Source organism: Macaca mulatta, chromosome 6, assembly GCF_049350105.2.
Source record: "Macaca mulatta isolate MMU2019108-1 chromosome 6, T2T-MMU8v2.0, whole genome shotgun sequence".
Classification (NCBI taxonomy): domain Eukaryota; kingdom Metazoa; phylum Chordata; class Mammalia; order Primates; family Cercopithecidae; genus Macaca; species Macaca mulatta.
In genome coordinates, this window is record NC_133411.1 from 35,896,180 (window position 1) to 35,919,596 (window position 23,417).

At 42.4% G+C, this 23,417-nt stretch overlaps 1 protein-coding gene across 3 annotated transcripts in view; it reads left to right on the forward strand.

Annotated features, from left to right (window-relative positions):
* The first annotated feature begins 4,927 nt into the window (after nt 1-4,927).
* TTC23L (tetratricopeptide repeat domain 23 like) overlaps nt 4,928-23,417 on the forward strand; it is a 51,212-nt gene continuing 32,722 nt past the window's right edge. For 2 of the 3 annotated variants that reach the window (XM_028849371.2, XM_078004653.1), the window contains exons 1-4: nt 4,928-6,788; nt 8,167-8,241; nt 12,885-13,071; nt 17,605-17,728. In XM_028849371.2, the coding sequence (XP_028705204.2) occupies nt 6,397-6,788; nt 8,167-8,241; nt 12,885-13,071; nt 17,605-17,728 (778 nt within the window). In that variant the 5' untranslated portion in view covers nt 4,928-6,396. The other variant, XM_028849373.2, reaches the window with a different exon arrangement.

Genomic DNA, 23,417 nt, shown 5'->3' on the forward strand with positions numbered 1-23,417 from the left:
TTTCTGGTGTTGATTTTTGGTGTATTCAGAAGCATCTCTGTATGGCTTCTGAAGATCAGTTCAACAGCATTTCAGTGTGATGGGTTTTCTAGCCTGTGCTATGCTCAGCTGGTGTGAGTTATCCGCACTGTTCCACACAAAGTCTCACATCATTTCCTTTTCCCAGCTCTTGGATTCACCCTGAGCTCTGCCCCGAGTATCAGCCACTTTGGGGCAGTTGAATCACAGTCGTTTAATCCACAATTCCTCTCATTTAATCTGCAGTCTTTTTAACTGTTTGGAAGCCTCCACTGGATTGTTTTCCCTCTTCCTTCTTGCTTTTTTTGAAAAAGTAAAACATACACATAGTAAAAAAAAAAAATCCAAATATATTTTCCTGCCCCATTACAAAGATAATTCAATTCATTCCTGACAAAACTCTTGTCAGGTGAATTCTGGCAAGGTTAAAATCATAATTAAAATTGTTACAGGTTAAAATCATAATTAAAATGACATGAAATAGGTACAATTACTTAAGGAGTTAGCATTGTTTCTCATACTCCAATGTTACAAGGCCATTTCCCTTCACTTACAACATGATTCCACCACCTCTACTTCAGTTTCATTGTGCCATCCTACTATATTACTGAAATTTTATTTCAAAGAAAGCATGTGTGTGATACCCAATTGAACCTTTTATTTCAATTGTGGCCAACCAGACAACTCAGAAGGTGACTTCATGGGGACACTCAGCTGGGGAGGACACTGAGATAAACCCAAACCAGTCATCTCTGATGGACAGAAACGCTTCATAAGGCAAAGTCAGGATATGAAAAGAAACTCTCCTGCCTCCACAATTAGATAGCAGCTGAGACTGTAGGACAAGTGAAAGGAACCACAGGTAAATCTTTCTCTTACTCCCCAATCCTTAGTGCATCTCCCCAGAAGCAACATCTAGTAAGCTTCTTCGATGACATTCTCTCTCTATATGTACATGTAGGCATGTATTTTTCTTTCTTCTTTAAATATCTTGGAGATTATTCTCTGTCAGCATACACATCTCATTCTTTTTAACTGCTGAATAAAATTTCATAGTATGGTTGTGCTATATTTTATCTTGATAATTCCACATTATGGACATTCAATTGCTTCCAGTATTGCAGCTACAACAATACAATGACTATCCTATGTATGTTTGTATGTCTTTACATGTGTAAGGATTTTTTGAATTTTCAAATTGCTCACTTTTACATTAGCTTCCATCAAGATATGATATGGGCAGGAAAAAAATGAATATTGTTCATATCATCACATTGAGAAAGAATAGCCTTTCCCTTCATGTTGGTTAATAATAATAAGAGTCATTAATTTGTTTTCCTTACATACACTTCAAGACAAATGCCAAAGCCTTTAGTGACTAAACCCACCCATCTTAAGATAAACACATGATACATTGTGAGGGGAAAACACTCCCTGAACATGTCAAAGCACAACCTTTTGCAATGTGGCATAACAAGAATATTGGGTGCTGACAATAGCAGAAATATTATCCAACAAAGATGGGAGTCATTTTTTGAGCAAAATTAAGAGGCAGACTGCAAGGCCAAGAGTGAGCTGGAAAAAGCCATAGACCAAAGAACCAGGGCATTCACAAAAGTAGCAATTTCTGTTCACCAGATCAGGGCAGAGATTTGTCAAGCATTATGGTAGTGTGTGACATATTTGAGAAACAAAAGAAGAAGGGCTCAGTGAGCCATAGGAGCTGGGCAAGGGAACAATCAATATGGGTTCCAGTAGATGGAAAGGCTTCTTTGAGGAGTAAAGCCCCCACGAGGTGAGTAGGAGGAAAGCAAAGAGATATTCCTGCATACTGACTATAAAGCAGGCTCTAAAATGGGAAGAAACAGCATATCCAAGAATCTTAACTGGATGTACCAGATTTTACAGTGGCGGATACATAAGAGTATTATTCCATTTTCACGCTGCTGATAAAAACATACCCAAGACTGGGCAATTTACAAAAGAAAGGTTTCATAGACTTACAGTTCCACATGGCTAGGGAGGCCTCTCAGTCATAGTAGAAGGCAAGGAGGAGCAAGTCACGTCTTAAATGGATGGCAGCAGGCAAAGAGACAGCTTGTGCAGGGAAACTCCTGTTTTTAAAACCATCAGATCTCGTAAGACTTATCCACAATCACAAGAACAGCACGGGAAAGACCCACCCTCATGATTCAATTATCTCCCACCAGGTTCCCCCAACAACACGTGGGAATTCAAGATGAGGTTTGGGTAGGGACACAGCCAAACCACATCAGTAAGGGACAGAAAGGAGCAGGACACAGTCCAATGATATAAGCTGCTAACAGCCAGGAGAAGCGGGCTCCTTATGTGTCACCTCCATATGTTTTTAAAGCCATGCATTTAAGTTACACACTCTAGTAAGCAGAATAAGTCCTCCCAAAGACGTCCATGTCCTAATCCTCAGAACCTGTGAATTCGTTAGCTGTGAATCTAACCTGTGAATAAGTTACATGACAAGGAGGAATTAAGGTTGCTGATAGAATGAAGGCTGCTAATCTGCTGACCTTTAAATAAGATTATCCAGGTGGGCCCAGTATAACAAGAAGTGTCTTTTAAAATGGAAAGAAGGGTCAGAGATTTGAAGATGCTGCATTGCTGCTGGCTTTGAAGATGAAGAGAACAAATCAAGGAATGCAGGCAAGCTCTAGAGGCTGGAAAAGGTTAAGAAAAAATTTTCTCCTTGAGCTCCCAGAAGGAGCCACCCTTGCAGACATCTTGTCTTTAGCCCAGTGATACCCATTTCAGACTTTCAACCTCCAGAATTATACAATAATAAAGTTGTGGTTTGTTAAGCCACTGAGTTTGTGGTGAGTTATTATAGCAACAATAGGAAACATGCGCACAGGTAGGCCAGAATCTCTACTAGTGGAGTTCCTAAAGGTCATTTGTAGTTTATTAAATGTTTTTGTGCTGAATGCTAAAGGCTCAATGATAACAGCTCCTGCTCACAAGGAGCTCATAGCTGGCCAAACAGGGCCTGCTACCTAGCAGGTATTCTGTATTCACTGAGTGGGTAGATGAATATTTAGACAGATAGATTGCCTAAAAGGCCCTCCATGACCCAGTGCCCCACTACTTTACTGGAACAGTCTTTTGTCTCCTTCCTCCTCATTCCTACTGCCCTTTGCTGTTCTTTGACCCCATTAAACTTGCTCCTACCTCAGGGCTTTTGCACTTGCTGTTAACATCTTAGAATGTTCTAGATATTTGCCCAATTTGTTGCACGATTTGAGGTCTCTTCTCAACGTCATCTTGTCAGAGAGGCCCTGTTTAACCACACTATGTAAGATAGCACACCCCTCCCGCCATGGCCACATCACCTTCTAGATCCCTCACTTGGTTTTATTTTTCTCCATAACTGTTTATCACGTTTTCGTTTTCTTTTCCTTTTTTTTTTTTTTTTTTTTTTTTTTGAGATGGAGTCTTGCTCTTGTCACCCAGGCTGGAGTGCAATGGAACAATCTCGGTTCACTGCAACCTCTGCCTCCCAGGTTCAAGCGATTCTCCTGCCTCAGCCTCCCGAGTAGCTGGGATTACAGGTACCTGCCACCACGCCCAGCTAATTTTTTACTTTTAGTAGAGACCGGGTTTCGCCATGTTGGCCAGGCTGGTCTTGAACTCCTGACCTCGTGATCCACCTGTCTCAGCCTCCCAAAGTGCTGGGATTACAGGCATGAGCCACCACACCTGGCCCACTTTTTCTTAAGGCGACTCATCTAGCTAAGGAAGTGAGTGAGTCCTGAATTCCAGCCCACTCTCTGTTCCCAAAGCTGTACTCCTTAGCAGCGGTCTGAGTCTGGCTGGAAGAAGAGGCTTTTCCCAAATTCATACAATGTTGCGGCATACTTCCTAAGCCTTATGCCTTTTTGTAACTTGCAGAGACACTATTGTTTACTAGCAGCTGTGTTTTTCTTCATCTAGTAGAACAGAAATTCCTGGAAAGCAAAATCATTCTTATTTGTTCACTTTTGCTTTCCTACTGCTTGTAACATTATCAGGCACATAGTAGGTATTCCACAGATATTTTTGTCTGGTTGGAAGGATAGATGTATGGAGACTGGAGAAACTTGCAAATAAACAGAAATGCCAGTACAATGTGAGAATCAGGATGAGCTTGTGGACAGGATACTGCGGGAGTTCAGAAGCAAGGCATCTAACCCTCTCTTGAGAGGCCTTAACAATGTGTTCCAAGAGAAAGTTTATTTGGATTTCCTTGCCTTAAATTTCACAGTTCCTGGAGATAGAATAGTTTGGAGATAATCATATTTGATTTGGGGTTGTAAGAGCCTAGAAAACTCTCCAGACTGCTTCCTCTATGCAATTTCTGCAGTAGCAAATTTCTCACCTCTACCTCCAGATCAGGGGAGAGAATGTGAATACACACAGTGGAAAAGCACTATCCACTTCGATTAGTGGGATTCCACCCCAGAGTTAGTGAACAAACCTAAAAAGTGTATATACTACAACTAAAGCTTACATTTGGGGGACAGGGTTAACGTGGCAAGGAAAGAAAATACCACAGAACTTCAAGAGTCTTCAAAGTTCTGGCTGGACGGTGGCTCACACCTGTAATCTCAGCACTTCGGGAGGCCAAGGCAGGCAGATCACCTGAGGTCAGGAGTTCCAGACCAGCCTGGCCAACATAGTGAAACCCTGTCTCTACTAAAAATACAAAAACTAGCCAGATGGTAGTGGCACAGGTACTGGCCTGTGATTCCAGCTACTTGGGAGGCTGAGGCAAGAGAATTGCTTGAATGCGGGAGGGAGGTGGAGGTTGCAGTGAGCCAAGATCACACCACTGCACTCCAACCTGGGCCACAGAGTGAGACTTCGTCTCAAAAAAAAAAAAAAAAAAAAAGTCGTCAAAGTTCTTTCATTTTGATTTATAATTTTTACAGATGCAGGCAACGTGCTTCTGGTCAGAGCTAATGAAATGGAGGCCGAATCAGAGCGTTAGCTTCAGGAATGGGAATTCAGCGTCTGTTCTGGTTCCACTTCCCTTCACAATTATCAGCAAAAGCAAAGATTTAGAAGACATTACCGTTAATATACTTAGAAACAATCCCATAGCCACTTCCTACAATGAAAGAACACTAAAACCTTTCAATTTGATGACCAACTTAACAAGGGGTGAGAGAAATAAATGTTGGAGAACAGGAAACAGAGTCTTCCTTTTTACTGCCATACATGTTAAATACTGTTCATGGAGTCACAAAAATCGTTTACCCCTTACAGAAACCTGGAACCAGAAGGAGCTTCAGAAACTAAGTGGTACAAGTACTTTCACTGTATAGGCAAGAAAACTGGGACCCACACACTTGTCAGAACCAGAACCTTGACATTCTGAAATCAAGTTCATTGCTGTCATCATTGTTCCATGCTGAGAGTTTTCTTAGGAAAAACGAGGAAGTGGAGGAATCTTTCCAAAATTGTGACTATGGAGCTCGAAGGTACTGATTTAAATCTTGAGTTAACAGACCATACAGGCTTTACTTAAGAGATATTCAAGCAAACTCATTTAAATAACTCCTCCAAGCTAACCCTAGAAAGGCTTTCTTGGCAGTCTTGGATCAATGGCAATTAAACTTCCATCCTCGAGCTGGAAATAACAAACACCAAACGTAAATACCATCTGTCACATTCTCAATGTTCTCCTTGTCTCTCTACCTAGTCTGCTCTTTTCTGAAAACAACTGGGACACATTCACTCCAACTTGACTTGCCATAGGCCTAGTCTGTGATAGGTTTCATAATAACATCCTTCAACATAGCGTTGTTAAGAGCTGGCGCTGTTTGGGTATGGCCACAACTGCCTCTGCTCCTTCTGTGCATTATACACACTGTGTATTCCAGACACTGTGTATTCCAGACACTGTGTATTCCAGACACTGTGTATTCCAGACACTGTGTATTCCAGGCCAACGAAGGGGTAAGATATGGCTGCATTATTTAGGGCTAAGTGCTAAATGTGCCCGACTCCCTCGCTGAACAGCTAACCATTAGCAGACCTTAGAGTAGTTGATTTCTTAGCCTACTCACTTCCTGCAATCCGCTTTCCTAACCAGGCCTAGCTCCAATCTGACTGGGTAGAACAGACGATGCCAGCACAGTCAACAGCCATATCTAAGCCTTTCCTCTGGGGTCCACGAAAACAAAACTCCCGAGGAGCTGTGGGGGTGCTCCGTAGCAAGGGATCGTCGCCGAATCCAGCCCGCACACGTCGCAGCTTTAAATAGGTAGGGTCGTGGGGCCTAGTGCTCCCTTCCATCTTTGGACGGAATGTATCTTCTCTTCCTATGCCTTCACCTCCGAGTGGTAAGGTCTCGTGAGATACAATATGCAGAGGCCAGTTTTGGGGCGAGCCGGAGGCCGTGAGCGTCTAGCCTGCCGGGACGGGAAAGCGGAGGGTGCCGTAAGAGCTGCTGTAGGCTCTAGCCAACAGGGACTCTCCGAACCGGAAGCGCCCCGCGTCGCTATGGCTACAGGCGCTCGCTGCAGGCCCGTAGCGTTCCGTCCCCATGGCAACGGTATTGTCTCCTTGGCCGGAACCTGGGTTGCGGAAGATAAAGGGGACCTCGCAGGCTGTGTAACTTCTGCGAGGCACCGCTTTGGCGCCCGGACCGAGATCGGCCAGGATCAGGAGGCCGACGCAGCGGGAAGAAGCCGCGCAGTCGGGCTGAGGGAGCGGGGAGGCTGGTTCCGGGGCGTGGATTCCCCGCCTTGGGCAAGGTATGCTGTGCGCACTCGCGCGTTCTCTTAGAGCTTCCGCAGCAGGGTCAGTGCTAAGCAGAGCCCGACCTGTGGCGTCAGGGCTTAACGGAGTGACCGCGGAACCACAGCAGGAAAAGAGGAGCGAATCGTACCTGAGTGGGGGACCAGAGTTTAGTGTTCAGGGCCATGCGGAACATCATAGGAAAAGAGTCCGGAAGTTTGAGAGATCAGAACGCCTTGCTGTGGGCATAGTGTTTAAAGTGGAGGTTAAAAAGAGAAATTAGTGAGTCTCCCTTTCTGATTTTCGGTTAGTGGATGCTCTGGAGCCTGGGTCAGAAAGCCACTCAGGGGTCGGCGGGAATGAGTGATTTCTGGAGGGTGAAATGAGAGGCTACTTGGTGGATGTTAACGTTCAGTAAATAACTGCGTTCGATTTGGATTTGGTTTAAGCGCCTGGCATAGCCTTCCTTGAGAGTTGAATTTCACAAATACTGTATTTAGAAATCACATTTTTCGTCATGTGCTTCCGAGGTTTCCCCCATCATCTAACAGCAACAACTAAAACAGACACATGAATTTCATTTTGTTGTTTTATTTTATTTTGAGATGGAGTCTCGCTTTGTCGCCCAGGCTGGAGTGCAGTGGCGGGATCTCGGCTTGCTGCGATCTCCCCCTCCCGGGTTCAAGCGATTCTCCTGCCTCAGCCTCCCGGCTGTGATGTCAAAATTCTGTGATACTTACAAACTCAGCCTCCTGGGTAGCTGGAACTACAGGCGTGCACCACCACAGCGGGCTAAATTTTGTATTTTTAGTAGAGACAGGGTTTCACCATGTTGGCCAGGCTGGTCTGAAACTCCTGAACTCAGGTGATCCACCTGCTTCGGCCTCCCACAGTGCTGGGATTACAGGCGTGAGCCTCTGTACCCGCTTTGTGACCCCCTTTACTAGAATCTGCTATTAATTAGTGAAATGACCCCAGCGAAAAAAAGCAGAATTAACCAACACACTGTGCTTCGTTTACCACTGAGAACTGGTTGCTTTGCTTAAATCCATCATGCCGTCAGACCTGCAAAAACAATATCTGAGTTGAGTAGGTGACCATAGTTTTGATGACCCAGGAGCTGTAAATGTGCTTGAGACATAAAGGCCAGGGATTTTGGAGAAGTAGGGTGGAGTTGAAATTAGGGGAAATAAATTTAACTGACATTTAATTTGGCAAATTAAAGACCATCTGTCTTCCAGCGGTCTCCATATCTGAGTATGCGTAGTCTGTGGATTTAGGATGGGTTATATATTTGAGCAGTTTTAGTTTAATGTTAATAGCATCCCAGAGGGGGAAAATAGAACAGACACCCAGCCTTTTCTCCCAAAGCTGACCTTACCTGATTCTTGGTAGGAAGAAGATGCAAGCCAGCCCCATCCGTATCCCAACTGTTAGCAATGACATCGACTGGGATTTCTGCTTCCGTATGTAAGTATCACAGAATTTTGACATCACAGGTACTCACTGGGCTGAAACACTGGGACCTCCTGCTTAAGGCAAACCTGGGTGAGGAGCTTTGCATGAACATTATATAAAAGAGAAGGGTTCAGGGCCAGCCTGGCCAACATGGTAAAACCCCGTCTCTACTAAAAATACAGAAATTAGCTGTGCAGTAGTGGCGCGCGACTGTAATCCCAGCTACTCAGGAGGCTGAGGCAGGAGAATAGCTTGAACCTGGAGGCAGAGGTTGCCGCGAGCTGAGATTGCACCACGACACTCCAGTCTGGGCAACAGAGACACTGTCTCAAAAAAAAAAAAAAAAAAAAAAAGAAGGTTGTCTTTCTGTGATGTGCTTTAATAATGATTCTGCTATATTATCTGTTTGTATTTACAGCCTATGCATGATAGAAGATTGCTTTTTCCTGACTTAAGGAGATTTTAGAAGTTTTTAAAATAAAAATAGATTAGTTATAACAAGATTGGCAAAGTTGTAGAGAGTTAGCTATAACAAAGTTAATGAGAAAATTAAGTTTTATGAAACAGTAAATAAAACTTTCATATTGTCTAATGCTTATTGAGCACATACTTGTACCAGGCTCTGTTCTAAGTACCTTAAACATCTTAGCTGATTTAATCCCCCCAAACCCTGTGAAGGAGGTACTGTTATTGGTACATTTTATAGATGAGTATGAATCAAAGAGATGTTAGGGAGTTTGCCCAAAGTTGCACAGCTAGTAAGTGGTATTTAATCTGGGCATTCTGACTCTAGAATCCATTCTTGTTTTGTTTTGTTTTGCTTTTAGAGACAGTCTTGCTCTGTCACCCAGGCTGGAGTGCAGTGGTGCAATTACAGCTCACTGCAGCCTTGGCCTCTTGGGCTAAAGAGATCCTCCCACCTCAGCCTCCCGAGCAGCTGGGACTACAGGCACACACCACCATAACTGGCTAATTTTTACATTTTTGTAGAGATGGGTTCTCATTATGTTGCCTAGGCTGGTCTCGAACTCCTGGGCTCAAGTGATCCTCCTGCCTCAGCCTCTCAAAGTGCTGGGATTACAGGCATGAGCCACTGTGCCCAGCTAGAGTCCATTCTTTAACCATTCTCTATACCAGGGTTTCTCAATCTCTGCACTATTGACATTGGGGTTGGATAACTGTTTGTTGTGGAGGGTTGTCTTACATACTATAGGATTTTTAGCCACATCCCTGGCCACTATCCACTAGATGCCGGTAGCACTAGCTCCAGTTGTGACAAGCAAAACTGTCTCCAGACGCTGCCAGATTTCCCTTCGGGGCAAAGTCATCCTTAGCTGGGAACCATCGCTCTATAGCAGTGCCATCAAATAGAAATATAACTCAAGCCACATACATAATTTAAAATTTTCTGCTACCCATATTAAAAGGTGAAATGAAACATATGAATTTAATTTCAATACTATATTTTCTTTATTTCAATATATACAAAATATGCAAAAATTATCAATGAAATATTTTATCTTTTTATACTCTTTAAAATACAGCACATATTTTACATTTACAGCCTATCTCAATTCAGACTAGCAATATTTCATGTGCTTGATGGCCACATGTGGCTAGTAGTTGCCATATAGGATAGCATTTTGTTCTTTTTTTTTGAGACAGAGTTGTGGAGCACGAGATTCCGTCGCTGTTTGGGGGTCCCTATGTAACCTGCCATGATCCCTGGTGGACTGAACAAAGGAGGGCTGAACGCAGGAATAAAAGACAAGAGACAAAAGAGTATATTTGGAAGAAGAGGTCAGGGGGCACCTTGCCTCTAGTGGACAAGGGCCCTGAGCTGTACACAGCCCTCCATATTTATTAGGCAAAAGAGATGGTGAGAAGGGGGGTGGAAGAGGGGTCAGCTGCTCAGTCCAGAGTAGGCTTGCAAGACTGCATTCCTCGAACAACAGGCTCTAGATGTCACAGTAGATAACCTCAGCGCCAGGGAGCGATTGCCTCCAGCAAACCTTCTGTCGGCAGGAGCACTGGTGAGTTTGCTCACATCCTGCATTCATGATAAACAGTTTGCTGTTTGATCATATCGTCTCCAGTGGAATGCTGAGTTGATCACGTCCCACGGGCCTTTGGCTCCCTGCACAGAGTCTTGCTTTGTCACCCAGGCTGGAGTGCAGTGGCATGATCTTGACTCACTGCACCGTTCGCCCCCTAGGTTCAAGCTATTCTCGTGCCTCAGCCTCCTAAGTAGCTGGGATTACGGGCTCATTGTGGAATTTTTTAGGAGACACAGGGTTCCACCATGTTGGCCAGGCTGGTCTCGAACTCCTGACCGCAAGTGATCCACGCACCTCGACCTTCCAAAGTGCTGGGATTACAGGTGTGAGCCACTGTGCCCCATCTGGATTGCATAAGTTTAAATTCATAAAATATCTTGATGTTAAGGGTTATGTGACTATAAAAATTGAAGTTCATAAAAATGTTCACAGTAAAATATCTGGGAAATAATCAGATAATTTATATTGAACATTACTAATCAGAATTCCTATTTAAGATGGTAACATATGGAATAAGTTATAAGCCTGGCAAGGCAGACCTTCCATTCAATCTCCTCTTCTTTTTATTCTGACCATCCTTTGAGATGTCTGACTGGTCAGGATTCTCTAGCCATCTTTCTCACCTTTTATAACACGACGTTCAAAGCTAATTCAGGGATTTACATTCTCAAATCATTTGTCAAGACCTCAATGTTTATCATTCCTTTGAAGTCCCTAAGGTTGAAGTTTGCTACCTTCGGTCTTACCTTAATGTTATTCAAGGCTTAACTTAAAATACTTTGGGCTTATAATTTTTAATACCCATAATTAGCAATCTGTTTGGTGACTCCAATAGATTTAACTTCTGCTCTAGGTCTGTGAAATATGCAGCTTAAGCAAAATTTTCTATTGAGGTATGATCTCTTTTTTATTTTTTAACTGCTCCGTGCAGAGCAGGGCTAGCTTATAGGCAGCATGCCCAGAGTCAGCCGACTTATGATCTCTTGCCACAGATTTCTTCTCTCCTCAATAGTTTTCAAACATTCTAAAAACTGCACATTCTTTTCTCATTCATTTTTTCATCATTTAACAGGCCATTATTTGTTTTTACTGTGAGCCAGATATCAGGTTTTCAGAAACAAATGAGGCTCAGCCCCTGCCCTGGTGGAGTTTACTTTGCCAGGAGGCAAAGAATGCTCAGAAACAAGCCAAAGAAACAACAATAAAAAAAAAATCAAACAACAATAAAAAAACCCCACAGTGTACTAGCGGTTTGGGGAAAATTTTTGAAAGCCCTTTGGAGGCTGCCTTTATTGCTACTCCAGTGAAAGACTTCCAGGAGTGATGACGTCTGAGTTGCATCTTGAAGGTGGAGTATGGAATTCACCAGGCAGAGAAAAGGAAGTTTATCACCTGTCTTCTGATCAGGTCGCATCGCCAACCTTCCTTGGCTGTCCCATCAAGTTAGCTTGTCTACTGAAAGCATGCTCAGCTGTGGGCAGAAGGCAAGCCTGCCTGCACTTGGGCCTGAAGAAATGTTGCTTTCCTATCTACACAACCTGGTTTGCCCATGTGCCTCTTGATAAGTTAATTAGAATAGGACTCTAGAAGAATATTAGCATGTCATTTTTCAAACCTGGTGTAAAAGATTACACGTGGCAGTTACTTTCTTTTCGTGCTTTTCTGAATGTTCGTTTATTTACACATTGAACATTCACAATTTAAGCAATCACTGGAAAAGAAAGGTAAATTTTATTTTCAAAACTACTCAGTGGCTGAACTTTTGAGTTATTGTGAGTACAAAGATGAGTCCTTTGGGAGACTTATTTATACTTAAAATTTCTGTTGTTGCTCCTAAGATCTCAAAATTCTGTTTCTTCTCTAGCACTTTACTGATTTTTCTGGCAATGTTAGGATATAGTTCTTTTTAACACAACTAAGGATATTTCTCCTCTGGCCCTGCACTTGATGTAGTATAGGGTTCCTTCACTCTCTCTGGTGGGACCCATGTCCTCTTTTCTTGGCCATCACATGTTGAAGCTTTTAAGATATGAGAAAGAAGACATGCAAAGTCTAGCCTCAAAATGTTGGTTCCCTTTCCCTTATTTCATTATATCCATTTTCTTTTCCTTGTTTGGATCAGATTTTTAGAACACAGATGTTCCTGGGGATCTTCCAGTTCAACACCCTCATTTCTAGAAGCAGTCCTGTCCTGGAGCTAATGATATACTAATAGCTAACATGAAAGGAACACTTAGAAAAGGCCACACAGTGTGCTAACTGATTTATGAGTATTATCTCATTTAATCCCATAACCTCATCAAGTAGGCATTCATATTCTCATTTTACAGAGAACTAAATTAATAACTTGGTTAGGGTCATGTGATTAGTAAGCAGTAGAGCTGCACCTCTATAACTAGGCTTCATTTGAACCACCACATTGCTGTCTTAATGCTAAGCTTTGAGGGTGATGTGAGTTTACTGCCTAGCTTTATTCCTTCAAGTTTATGTTTGAAAGCATGTCCCTATCCCCCAGCTGGGAGAGCTATGCCTTCAATTTTACCTTGTTTGAGATGGCAAAGGTGGTTAAATCCTGAATCCCTTCTCTCATACCTACAGGTCACAGCAAACCGAGATCCCAGCTCACCAGCAAACAGATAAGTTGTATCACACCAGTGGATGTGGAGAGAGTGAAGAGGAAACTAAAGCTAAAGAAGAGGAGAAGGCCGTAGACTGTATGTCTCATCCCAAAGAGAAATTAGCCCAATCCCAGAAGAAAGTAGCTCAGCTGATTAAGGAAAAAATGGTAAAACAAAAAACTCACAAAAATTTTGCTTCCATTTAAAAATATGTTCATGATTACAGAAGCTATACCTTAGATGCAGATTGAAGCGTATGAAATAGAGGAAGGTGTCATCTTTCTTTGTAAGTAGGAGAAAACAAAGCAGAGCATACTTAGGTAGCCAGCCCACCTTCTGGTTCCAGTAGTGCTGGGATTTGAGTTAGATCTGCATGGTTCATTGTTTGTTCCTCCTTGGGGCATTTCTGCTCCTACCTTTAAACTAAAAATTAGGGCAGGTGCAGTGGCTTATGCCTGTAATTCCCACACTGTGGGAAACTGAGGCGGGAGGATCTCTTGAGGCCCGCGACAGTAACATAGTGAGACCCTGTCTCTATAAAAAAATTAAAAAGCAGCCAGGCATGGTGGAGGGAGCCTGCTACTTGGGAAGCTGAGACAGGAGGATAGCTTGTACCCAGGAAATTGAGGCCACAGTGAGCACATGATTGTGCCACTGCACTCCAGCCTGGGTGACAGAATGAGACCTTGTCTCTAAAAAAATAAAATAAAAATTTGAAAAACCTAAAAAATTTCATTTGGTTATTTTTGTTGCTGTTACCTTTAACTTAAAATTAAAAAAAAAAAAAAAAAAAAAAAAAAATAGCCAGGCCTGGTGGCTCACACCTGGAATCCCAGCACTTTGGGAGTCCAAGGCAGGCGGATCACCTGAGGTCAGGAGTTCAAGACCAGCCTGGCCAACATGGTGAAACCCCGTCTCTACTAAAAATACAAAAATTAGCCGGGCATGGCGGGGCATGCCTATAATCCCAGCTACTTGGGAGGCTGAAGCAGGAGAATTGCTAGAACCCAGGAGGCAGAGGTTGCAGTGAGCTGAGATCATGCCATTGAACTCCAGCCCAGGCCAACAAGAGCGAGACTCTGTCTCAAAGAGAAAAAAAAAAGTGTATATATGTATATACACACACACATATATATGCATATATACATATATATACAAATACATACGTACATATGTATGTATATACGTGTGTGTGTGTGTGTGTGTGTGTGTATGTGTATATATATATCCATCCTGGAAGGTTTCAGGATGCTGTCTCTTGGGTAACAAAAAGGCTGGGATAGTAACGCAGGAGGTTGAGAACAGGCAGTCAGGCAGGTCTAAGATCTAGCCTGGAAAGGATATGGGTAAGATGCCCTTGGTTACAGTGGAATCATAAACTAAAGGGCCAGAAACAGGAGGTCGAAGTGGAGGTCAAAGATTCCAAGTATGCATTTCTAAGAGCAAGTCCAAGACTTGAGTCAAAGATCTCAGAGCAGGTGTGTAAGCATGAGTAATCAAAATCCAGGAAACTGAGACAGCAAGACATCGACTCTCATTATTAGAACACAGGCACCCACCTGCTTCCAGAACATGATTTATTAACAGAAGAGTTTGTACCTTGACTTCCTGGATCCTCCTAGCCAAGGGGAAAAAAGTAATCTAGATAGGTTTATTTTTCTATCATTTGCCTCTGAAGTATCTCTCTAGATGGATATTTGTAAATTTATCTCTGTAAATGACCCAAGGACCTTGCAAAGGACAATCAACCTGGTCTGGACCCATTAGTGATTCACAAATTGAGGCTAGAAGGATCATTTCTAAAAACGGACAAGTACCATCTGCCATGGAGTGTAAAACCCCTTGGCCAGATTGGATAATGACAAAGATTTAGACCTTACAAGAGAAATCTAACTCAAATCCCAAACTCATCAAATTGTATACAGTGAACAGGTGCAGTTATTTGCATGTCAATTATAGCTCAATAAAGCTGGTTTTTTTTTTGTTTTGTTTTGTTTTGTTTTTAAATCAAACCCAACCCAGTACTCCTAGCCCTGAAGGGCAGGGGATGCCACATCAGCAGCAGTAGTGCTGGGATGACATCTGGAGCCCATATTGGTTGTCCCAGTTTCTCCGAGTCAAGGAGTTCGAGGATGAATATACAATGTCCAGAGCCAAAGCTTTGGTCTTCCATTCTAGTGATTTTTTCATGGCATGATGCTTCTTCCTCGAAAGAGAACTTAGTATTTGCTGTGGTCAGCCCATGGTGAACTCTAAAAAATGCTGACTAAATGGATGTTTTGGAAGCATCAGGGGAAGTTTCCTTCTACCATTGCTTGCTTCTGTATATTTGAGCAGGGTTCAGGTAAAACATGAAGTTGGGTAGAAGACAGGAATCAGGAAGGAGTGCATTCCTTGGAATCACGTATGGTACTGCTGTATCTTATCTAACATTACTCTTTAAATGGGTTACTTCAGTTACCTGTACATTATTCTTCAAACGGGTTGCATTTAGATCGCACTTAACAACACTGAATCATTTTGACACTATTTTTTTTTCCTTACAGTAACTCCATGAGGTAGATGATACAGGTTTCCAAATCTCAGAAAAGGAAGCTGAGATCAAAGTGACTTGCCCCAAAGCAACACAATCAGTAAACAAACATTAGAACCAGGGCTGAAACTTTAGCTTTTTGGTCCCTTGAAGTGCTATTTTCACTTTACCAGGAAAAAAATGCCTGACCATATCGACTGGTCCAGCCATATTGGCTGTGTTTGTAAAGTCACTGAAATACATGACGTGAAGATGCAGTTCGGTGATTTCTTAGAGAGCTGTACCTGTCACTTCTATAGGGGTAGAGGATTATTTCCCCCAACCCATCTTTAACCTTGCTAATAAATGATTCATTCAGCAAATACGGAACGTGTTACACCTGTGTGTACTGAGCAGATAACAGTGAACATGAGGAATACACTTCTGTCCTCAAGGGACTTATCTTCTATTCGGGGAGATAATAGACAAACAAAAACAATAGCTAATACAATATTAGATAGAAATAAGTGCTATGAAGAAAAAGTAAAATAGGTAATGGGATATTGAGTGATGAAGTGGCATCTGTTTTAGATAAGGTGGCCAAAACAGGCCTGTTGATAAGAAAAGTGAAAATGGAATGAGAAAGTGAATGACATGGAAGAGTGTCCCGAGCAGAGGGAGCGGCATGTGCACAGCCCTGCATTGGAAGTTAGTTGGTGATGTTCAGGAACCTCTGGTCAGTATAGTTCTAGCAGATGGAGTAGGAGGAGAGAGTGGTAGAAAATGAAGTCCAGAGGTGGTTGGGATTGGGTCAGATTGTGCAAAACCTTGGAAGCCATGGTAAGGACTTTGAATTCTGTTAAGAAGAAAAAGCGGGAAGCTGTTGGAGGATTTTGAATAGGAAAGTCACGATCTAATTTACATCTTAAGTTATAAACACATAAAATATGTTTAAAAATCCATAAGTTTCTAATAATAATAACAAGCTATTTGGTCACAATTAGAGGTTGCGAGTGAACAAATTCATTTTTCTGAAAGCTAGTAAAGAAAGGGCAAGGATAAACCATGTGTCCTGCCTTTCCAATATGAACTGTACTATTGGGTAACCAAAGAGTAGAGGAGGAGAAATTCTCTTTATAGAATTATTCCAACTAATGTATGAAGAAGGAATGATAGAAATATATATTTGCATTTTATAATCTTTTGTTAATTTTCCATGTAGTTTTCCTAATATCTGAGAAAAAGAAAAAAAGAAAAAACAACCAGATAGTAGATGTATTCTGCTGGAAGAACATACCACTAACCATGAAGTCATTTTGTAAAAAAAAGAATTCAAAGCTGAAATTAACCAAACTTCTAAACCCAACTACTATTATAAAGGCAGAACAGAGAATGGAGGGACATGATGAGACGCCATGAGGATGCAGTCATCAAAATTTATGTCTGTGGGAAATACTAGACCAAATGACTCAGCTTTTTCAAATAATTTGTAAGAAAAAGAATTAGAGATGGAAAGGTAACCTACAGATGGAAAGAGACTGATCTCACAATGTGGACAGTCAAACAAACTATTTTAAAAATTAGATTTCTGTGATATTTGATTTTAAGGAATTATTGTTAATATTTTGATGAGATAATGATTTTGTGGTTATGTTTCTAAGTCCGTATCTTTTAGAGGTACTTACGAAATGTTTATAGAGGCAACAATGGAATGTCTGATTTGCTTCAATTTAAGGTGAGGATGGGTGGATGAGAGGTCTAGATAGGAAACAAGAGTGGCCAGGAATAGATCACTGATCATGCTACATATTCATTCTTCATGCTATTTTGTATACTAATAAAGTTTTTCATGATAAAAGGTTAAAAGAAGTCACTCTGGCTATTACGTAGAAAGTAGACTGTGGGGGCCAGAGAGGAAGCAATTGGAAGGGGCTGTTGTAGCCAGCCAAGTAAAAGATGAGGGTGGCCTGGACTAGGTACTCATGGCAGAAATGAGAAGAAGAGCTTGGTTTTAGGATTTAGGGGGAATGTGGATCCAACCAGACCTGATGGATTGGACACAGGATGAGAAAGAAAGAGGAGAGAAAAAAGATGACAAGTGAATTCAGTCCTGTGTTCCAGTGATAAGTCCATGGGCTAGAGACTTCTCCTCCTTTCCAAAAAGTATAATCACTTCTGTACCCTACAGAATACTCAAGCAAACAAGGAGCTGATTCGATGTGCCATCCTTTCTCGGATTATTTTTGGGGACCATCACTGGAAATGTGCACAAGCTCTGACCAACCTAGCTTATGGCTACTTGACACTGAGAGGTACTTGGTTTCCCCAGCTGGGTTTGGGTGGCCAGCCTCTGAAGGCTAAACTGAGCCCTCACAACCTCAGTGAGGATAGACATGACTAGGAGGGCCCCTTCTTTTCTCTAGCTCACACATTATCAGGAAGGAAAGTCCATGGATGAGGGAGACAGTGTGGCAAGGATCTTAGTAATAAAGATAATAATGATGATGACAGTTATTGAGTATTTAGCATGTGCCAACCTAGTCTCATTAATCCTCACAATATTCCATGGAGGGAGGTTCTATTCTTATCCTCAGCTTATGGATGAGGACCCTGGGGTACAGCGGGCAAAGGACAGTATCAGGGGTTCCAGCCAGAGGACAATAGGGGAAGGACAGGCAGGGATGTACACTCAGCATCAGGCAGGCAGACCCAATAATGGGACTTGAATTCAAAGGTAGAAGTCAAGTTCCTGGAAGGTTTGGCTTAGCGAAAGGTAGGGCCCTCATCCTAGAGAAATGGTACTTCTGGAAGGTACTCTAGTATAAGAGAGTAAGACAGGAATCTATTTGCTAAAACTGAACCCAAGTGAAAGTTCCATGAGAGTAGAAAGTTTGTAGTAGAGGCTGAATAAATATTGGATGATACACTGAGGCGAGAGCACATTTCTGGAACCAGGGACATAGCCAGCTCAAGACTCTCTGTTCCTTGCCCAGCCATGTCAGAATACATTTCTACCATGGAACTCATTGTACTGTGCTCATGTATGCTTTAAATGCTTCTGCCTCTGACACAGAAGCTCTCTCAGGGCAGGAACTGGTCTCATTGGATCTAGAACAGTCCCTTGTACACAATATGGATGGCATATTACTGCTTAAGAAGTGAGCCGCTGGCCTAAGGATTGTTCAAGTACCTCTGGGACCTTAGTCTGAAGTGGGACCTAACTTGTAATACAAATTAAATGCTTTATGGGCTTAAGTGATTTGAAGGCTACAGGAAAAGGGAAGCAATATACTTAGGCCATAATGAGGCTAGATATCAGAAAGCAAAGCTTCTGAAAAAATTAAAATTCAGTTCACTTCTCAGTTATTGATCTCAGAATATATTCTCCTTCTTAGGGCTCTATAGGCGCTTTTACACCCATTTGTTTTTAATGCAACTTTAGATTCATTTATTGATGTGGCAAGATCGCGAGTAGCTGAGATCACAGCATTAGGACAGTGATGCTGTGGGTCACAGTGGGGGCACAGTGAGGCCCTTTTATGCTTTAAGAGCACATGTGTTGTGTTCTGAAATAAGGTGCCATGGCTAGGGAGAGGAGAATGTCTTTATGTACTGGCAGAGCAGGCAGCCACCTCTAGGAGATTTGAGAGTCACTAGGAAGAATCTTCCCCTAGTGGGGTTCCATGCTTCCTTACTTGGAATCTCTCTATTCCCATCATACTGATTTTCTCAGAAACTTACTGTCTTCATGATAAGAGTCAAATTTAGGGATTTACTACTTCAGTATTTATGGAGTTATTGTTATAAGCCTGGTGGTACTTGCACTCAGTGCTGGGGATACATAAATGAATATTGCTGGTCCCTATGCTCTAGGAACATACAGGGGTCTTAGGATAGGTACCATTCTGAGGCAGGAACAAAATTCTGGAGAGTGCAAATGAGGCAGTTCAGTGGTTTTGCCATTGAGGAAAGTCAGGGAAGGCTGCAGAGAGAAAGTGATATTGTCCTGTCTTTGAAGAATGAGAATAGTTTTATCAAGTAGACTTTTTTATTTTTTATATTTTTATTTTTGTAGAGATAAGGTCTTTCTATGTCGCCCAGGCTGATCTCAAACTCCTGGCCTCAAGCGATCCTCCCACCTCAGCCTCCCAAAGTACTGGGATTATAGGTGTGAGTCATGGCACCTGGCCCCTGAGTAGATTTTGAGGGGAGAAGTAGAGAGTACAAAGTTGGTCGTTTATACATGTTGATCTAAGGCTTAGGAAGTGAGAGGATGGCATTCTGTACAAAACTCCTTACACAGAATATTGTAGCTTCTATGTAGATCCAGGGGATTAAGGTAGGATAGAAGACACCTTTGGACAGATAGCTCACGCTTGGAAATGGGACTGAAAAGGTAATTTGAGCCCAGATATCAGGGAGTTTGGAGAGTTATTAAAAGGTTTGAAGTGAGGTGGTAATAATCAAGCTTGTGTTATAAAATGAGAGACTCCAGTATGGGTTGGACTGGTAGAGAAAGAAGAGGCGAAAACCAGTTAGGCCGTTATCCTGCCCAGATGAGAGTCGATGAGGGCATTGGCTATGGCAGTTGGAATGCAGAAAAGATAACCTAAAATGCAGAATTGGTGACATTTAGTGCCCCATTCAGTATGGAGTGGGAAGGACAAGGAAGAATTGAAGTTGAAGCAGGCATGACCTGGACAATTAGCTGAAATCGAGAATGAAAGGGAAAGACCAAGTGGGGGGGTGTATTAGTCTGTTTTCATGCTGCTGATAAAACATACCCAAGGCTGGGTAATTTATAAAGAAAAAGAGGTTTACAGATTCACAGTTGCACGTGGCTTATGAGGCCTCACAATCATGATGGAAGGCCAAGGAGGAGCAAAGGCACATCTAACATGGCAGCTGGCAAGAGGTCATGCAGAGGAACTGCCATTTATAAAACCATCAGATCTGGTGAGATTTATTCACTATCACAAGAACAGCATGGGAAAGCCCTGCCCCTATGAATGAATTACCTCCCACTGGGTCCCTCCCATGACACATGGGGATTATGAGAGCTACAATTCATGATGAGATTTGGGTAAGGACACCGCTAAACCACATCATGGAGGAAGGGGGAAGAAGCTACTGAGTTTGGTTTCTGACAGGCTGAATCACATCTGTATTGAAATGTTCAGTAGGCAACTGAAAGCAGGTCTAGAGCTCAGGAAAGATGTTAGTTTGGGAGAGATGAGCACACAGGAGCAAGCTGAGGCCATAGGAGTGGAGGAGCTTGATCAGAAGTAGTGTGTAGTGGTTGGGTGTGGTGGCTCATATGTGTAATCCCAGTACTTTGGGAGGCTGAGGTGAGTGGATCACTTGAGGTCAGGAGTTTGAGACCAGCTTGGTCAACATGGTGAAACCCCATCTCTGCAAAATACAAAAATTAGCCAAGTGTAGTGGTGCATGCCTGCTGTCTTAGCTACTCAGGAGGCTGAGGCAGGAGAATTGCTTGAACCAGGAGGTGGAGGTGGCAGTGAGCCGAGATCATGCCACTGCACTCCAGCCTGGGTGACAGAGCAAGACTCTGTCTCAAAAAAAAAAAAAAAAGGAGTAGTGTGTAGAAAGAGAGGGGAAGAGAATAGAGGACTGAAGACTGGAGAGCAAGAGCTTTGGGAACGGGTAGGATAAAGGGGGGCCAGCAAAGAAAATAGAAGACTCAGGATGAGCCGTATCATGGAAGCCAAGAGAGGAGAGAGGGTTTTGAAAAGAAGTGCAACGGTGGTTTCAACAGTTCAGATGGTAGAGGAAGGTCAAATAAGGTAAAGGCTGAGGAGAGACCCATGGATTTGGCATTTGGGAGGTCATTGCAACTTGGTTTGGTAGAGACAAGTACACTCCTTGGGCCCTGGGAGAGCCCAGATTCACAGAGACTAGCTAAGAGTCTTTCACTGGAATTCAAACTTGAGGTGATGAACTTGAACTGAAGAGGAAGGCATTTGAGAGGGAGATTTCTCTGAAACTAGGCAAGGCCAGATGCTGCCCTCTCTGTCTTGCCTTGAAGATGACTAGGGTAGGTCTAGCAGGAGGTTGGCCTAGATCTTCTGAAATCAACCCCTTCCATAATGAGCCACAAACTGCCTTTGAGTTTTACTTTTCCAATTAGATTCCAAGTTAAGTCAAGATAAGTGAACAGGTTATACCACAAAAGATGGTGATAAAACCTTTCCTCCCTAACTGACAGTTTTTCCTGCTGCATGAATAGAGAACTACGTTGGGGCAATAAGTTGGAGGAGATACAAGTTTTCCTGTACAAGAGACTTTTTTGTTTGTTTCTCCTAGATGGGAAAAGCAGCTTGCTGGTCAGATGAAATGTCCATGTGGTGTAATGGAGCCTAGACTTGAACCCAGATTTTCTGATACCAGCCTAGATTTTTTTTTTTTTTAGAATAGGTTGTGACTGTAAGCTTTCTTTGAGAATAGCCTAGTGCCTCTTATTTCAGTCATATTTTGGTTTGTTCACTTAAGCTTTTATTTCAGTTTCTTCACTTCAGCTTTTTTTTAGTGTCTTTTTAGTGTCTGGTCCATGGAGTAAGTAAGGCTTTGAAAAATGGCAGATCTTCAAGAGAGATGAAGTGCTTGCTCAGCTCCACGCGGTGTGGTTGTCATTCATCCTCTAACTGCTTTAAAATGGACAGAATATATAAGCTGGCCTCCTGTGTAGGTGGATGTGTGTGTCTGTGTGCGTTCATGCCTCACTGCACCCATGCATGTTTTATAGTCATCAGCCCTGCTTTGCTCATTTCACTCTGGGCCTTTTCCAGCAGCCAAAAGGCTGACTTCTCTCAATAAACAGTCATTCAGTGAGTACTTAGTGAGAAACCTGTATATGTGAAATGCCATGAAGAACACTGTGGGAAATGTAATGTAAAGAAGCCCTCAAAGGTTTTACAACTTAGTGTGGAAGGTGAACTACCTAGGGACATAACTATGAGGGAAGGCATTATAAGGTAAATGCCATGTAATTGATTTAAATAATGGGTTTCAGGAAGGTGGGGTGAAATCATTTCTGGCTGAGTTGATAGATTCAAGGGGGAGGTGGATTCAAGGGTTGTAAAAAAGGAGTAGGGTTTGGGTAGGTGGAAGAAGGGGTGGGCATTTCTGTTGAAAAGGATGGTGTGGGCCAAGGCATTAGGAAGGAAAGTGCCACGTCTGTGGAGACGACAGTAAGCAGCCTTGCCTGGCCAAGGTTAGGACTGGTAAGATGAACCTGGAAAGGAGAAGGGTACATTGGACAGGCCATGGTGTGGTTCTAAATACAGGCTAAGGAATTTGTAATTTATTTGATAGGCAAAGAGCACTAGTGGAGATTTTCCAGCAGGATGATAAAAATGTCAAAGTGTACTTTTGGCAAGGTTAATCCAGCAGTGATGGAATGGAGGCCATCTCAGTCATCTGAGTCTAAAACTAGGCTGCCAGAGAGAATGGGTGAGAAGGTAAGGATTCAAGAGTCTACGAAAGACAGATACATTTATTTTTAAACCAGAAACCCGCTTCTGGGAATCTTTCCTAAATACACACTGATAACATGGACAAGATTATTCTTTGCAGCATCGTTCATGATAGTAAAAGATTGGAAACAAGCAAGTATCCATCAACAGGAAACTAGTATATACACACAAAGGGAAATATGGAATTTTAAAAAAGAACATGAGGAATCTCCATATCCTTCTAGGGAAAGATCTCTTTAGGGAAAAGAGAATGCACAATGCAGTGTAGTGTTTATAATACGCCTCTTTTTGTGTAAGAAAGAGGGAGTAAGAAATGAGAATGTAGGCTTATTTTTACATAAAAAACACCGAACAGTACACAAGAATGAAACAAAAAATGTTACTTAGATGGTAGTTGGGGACAAAGGGAACAGGATTGGAAGTGAGACCTCTCAGTGTTTACTTTTTCATATAATTTTTAACTTTTCAACTATAGAAATGTGTTACCTGTTCAAAAATGATTATTAAA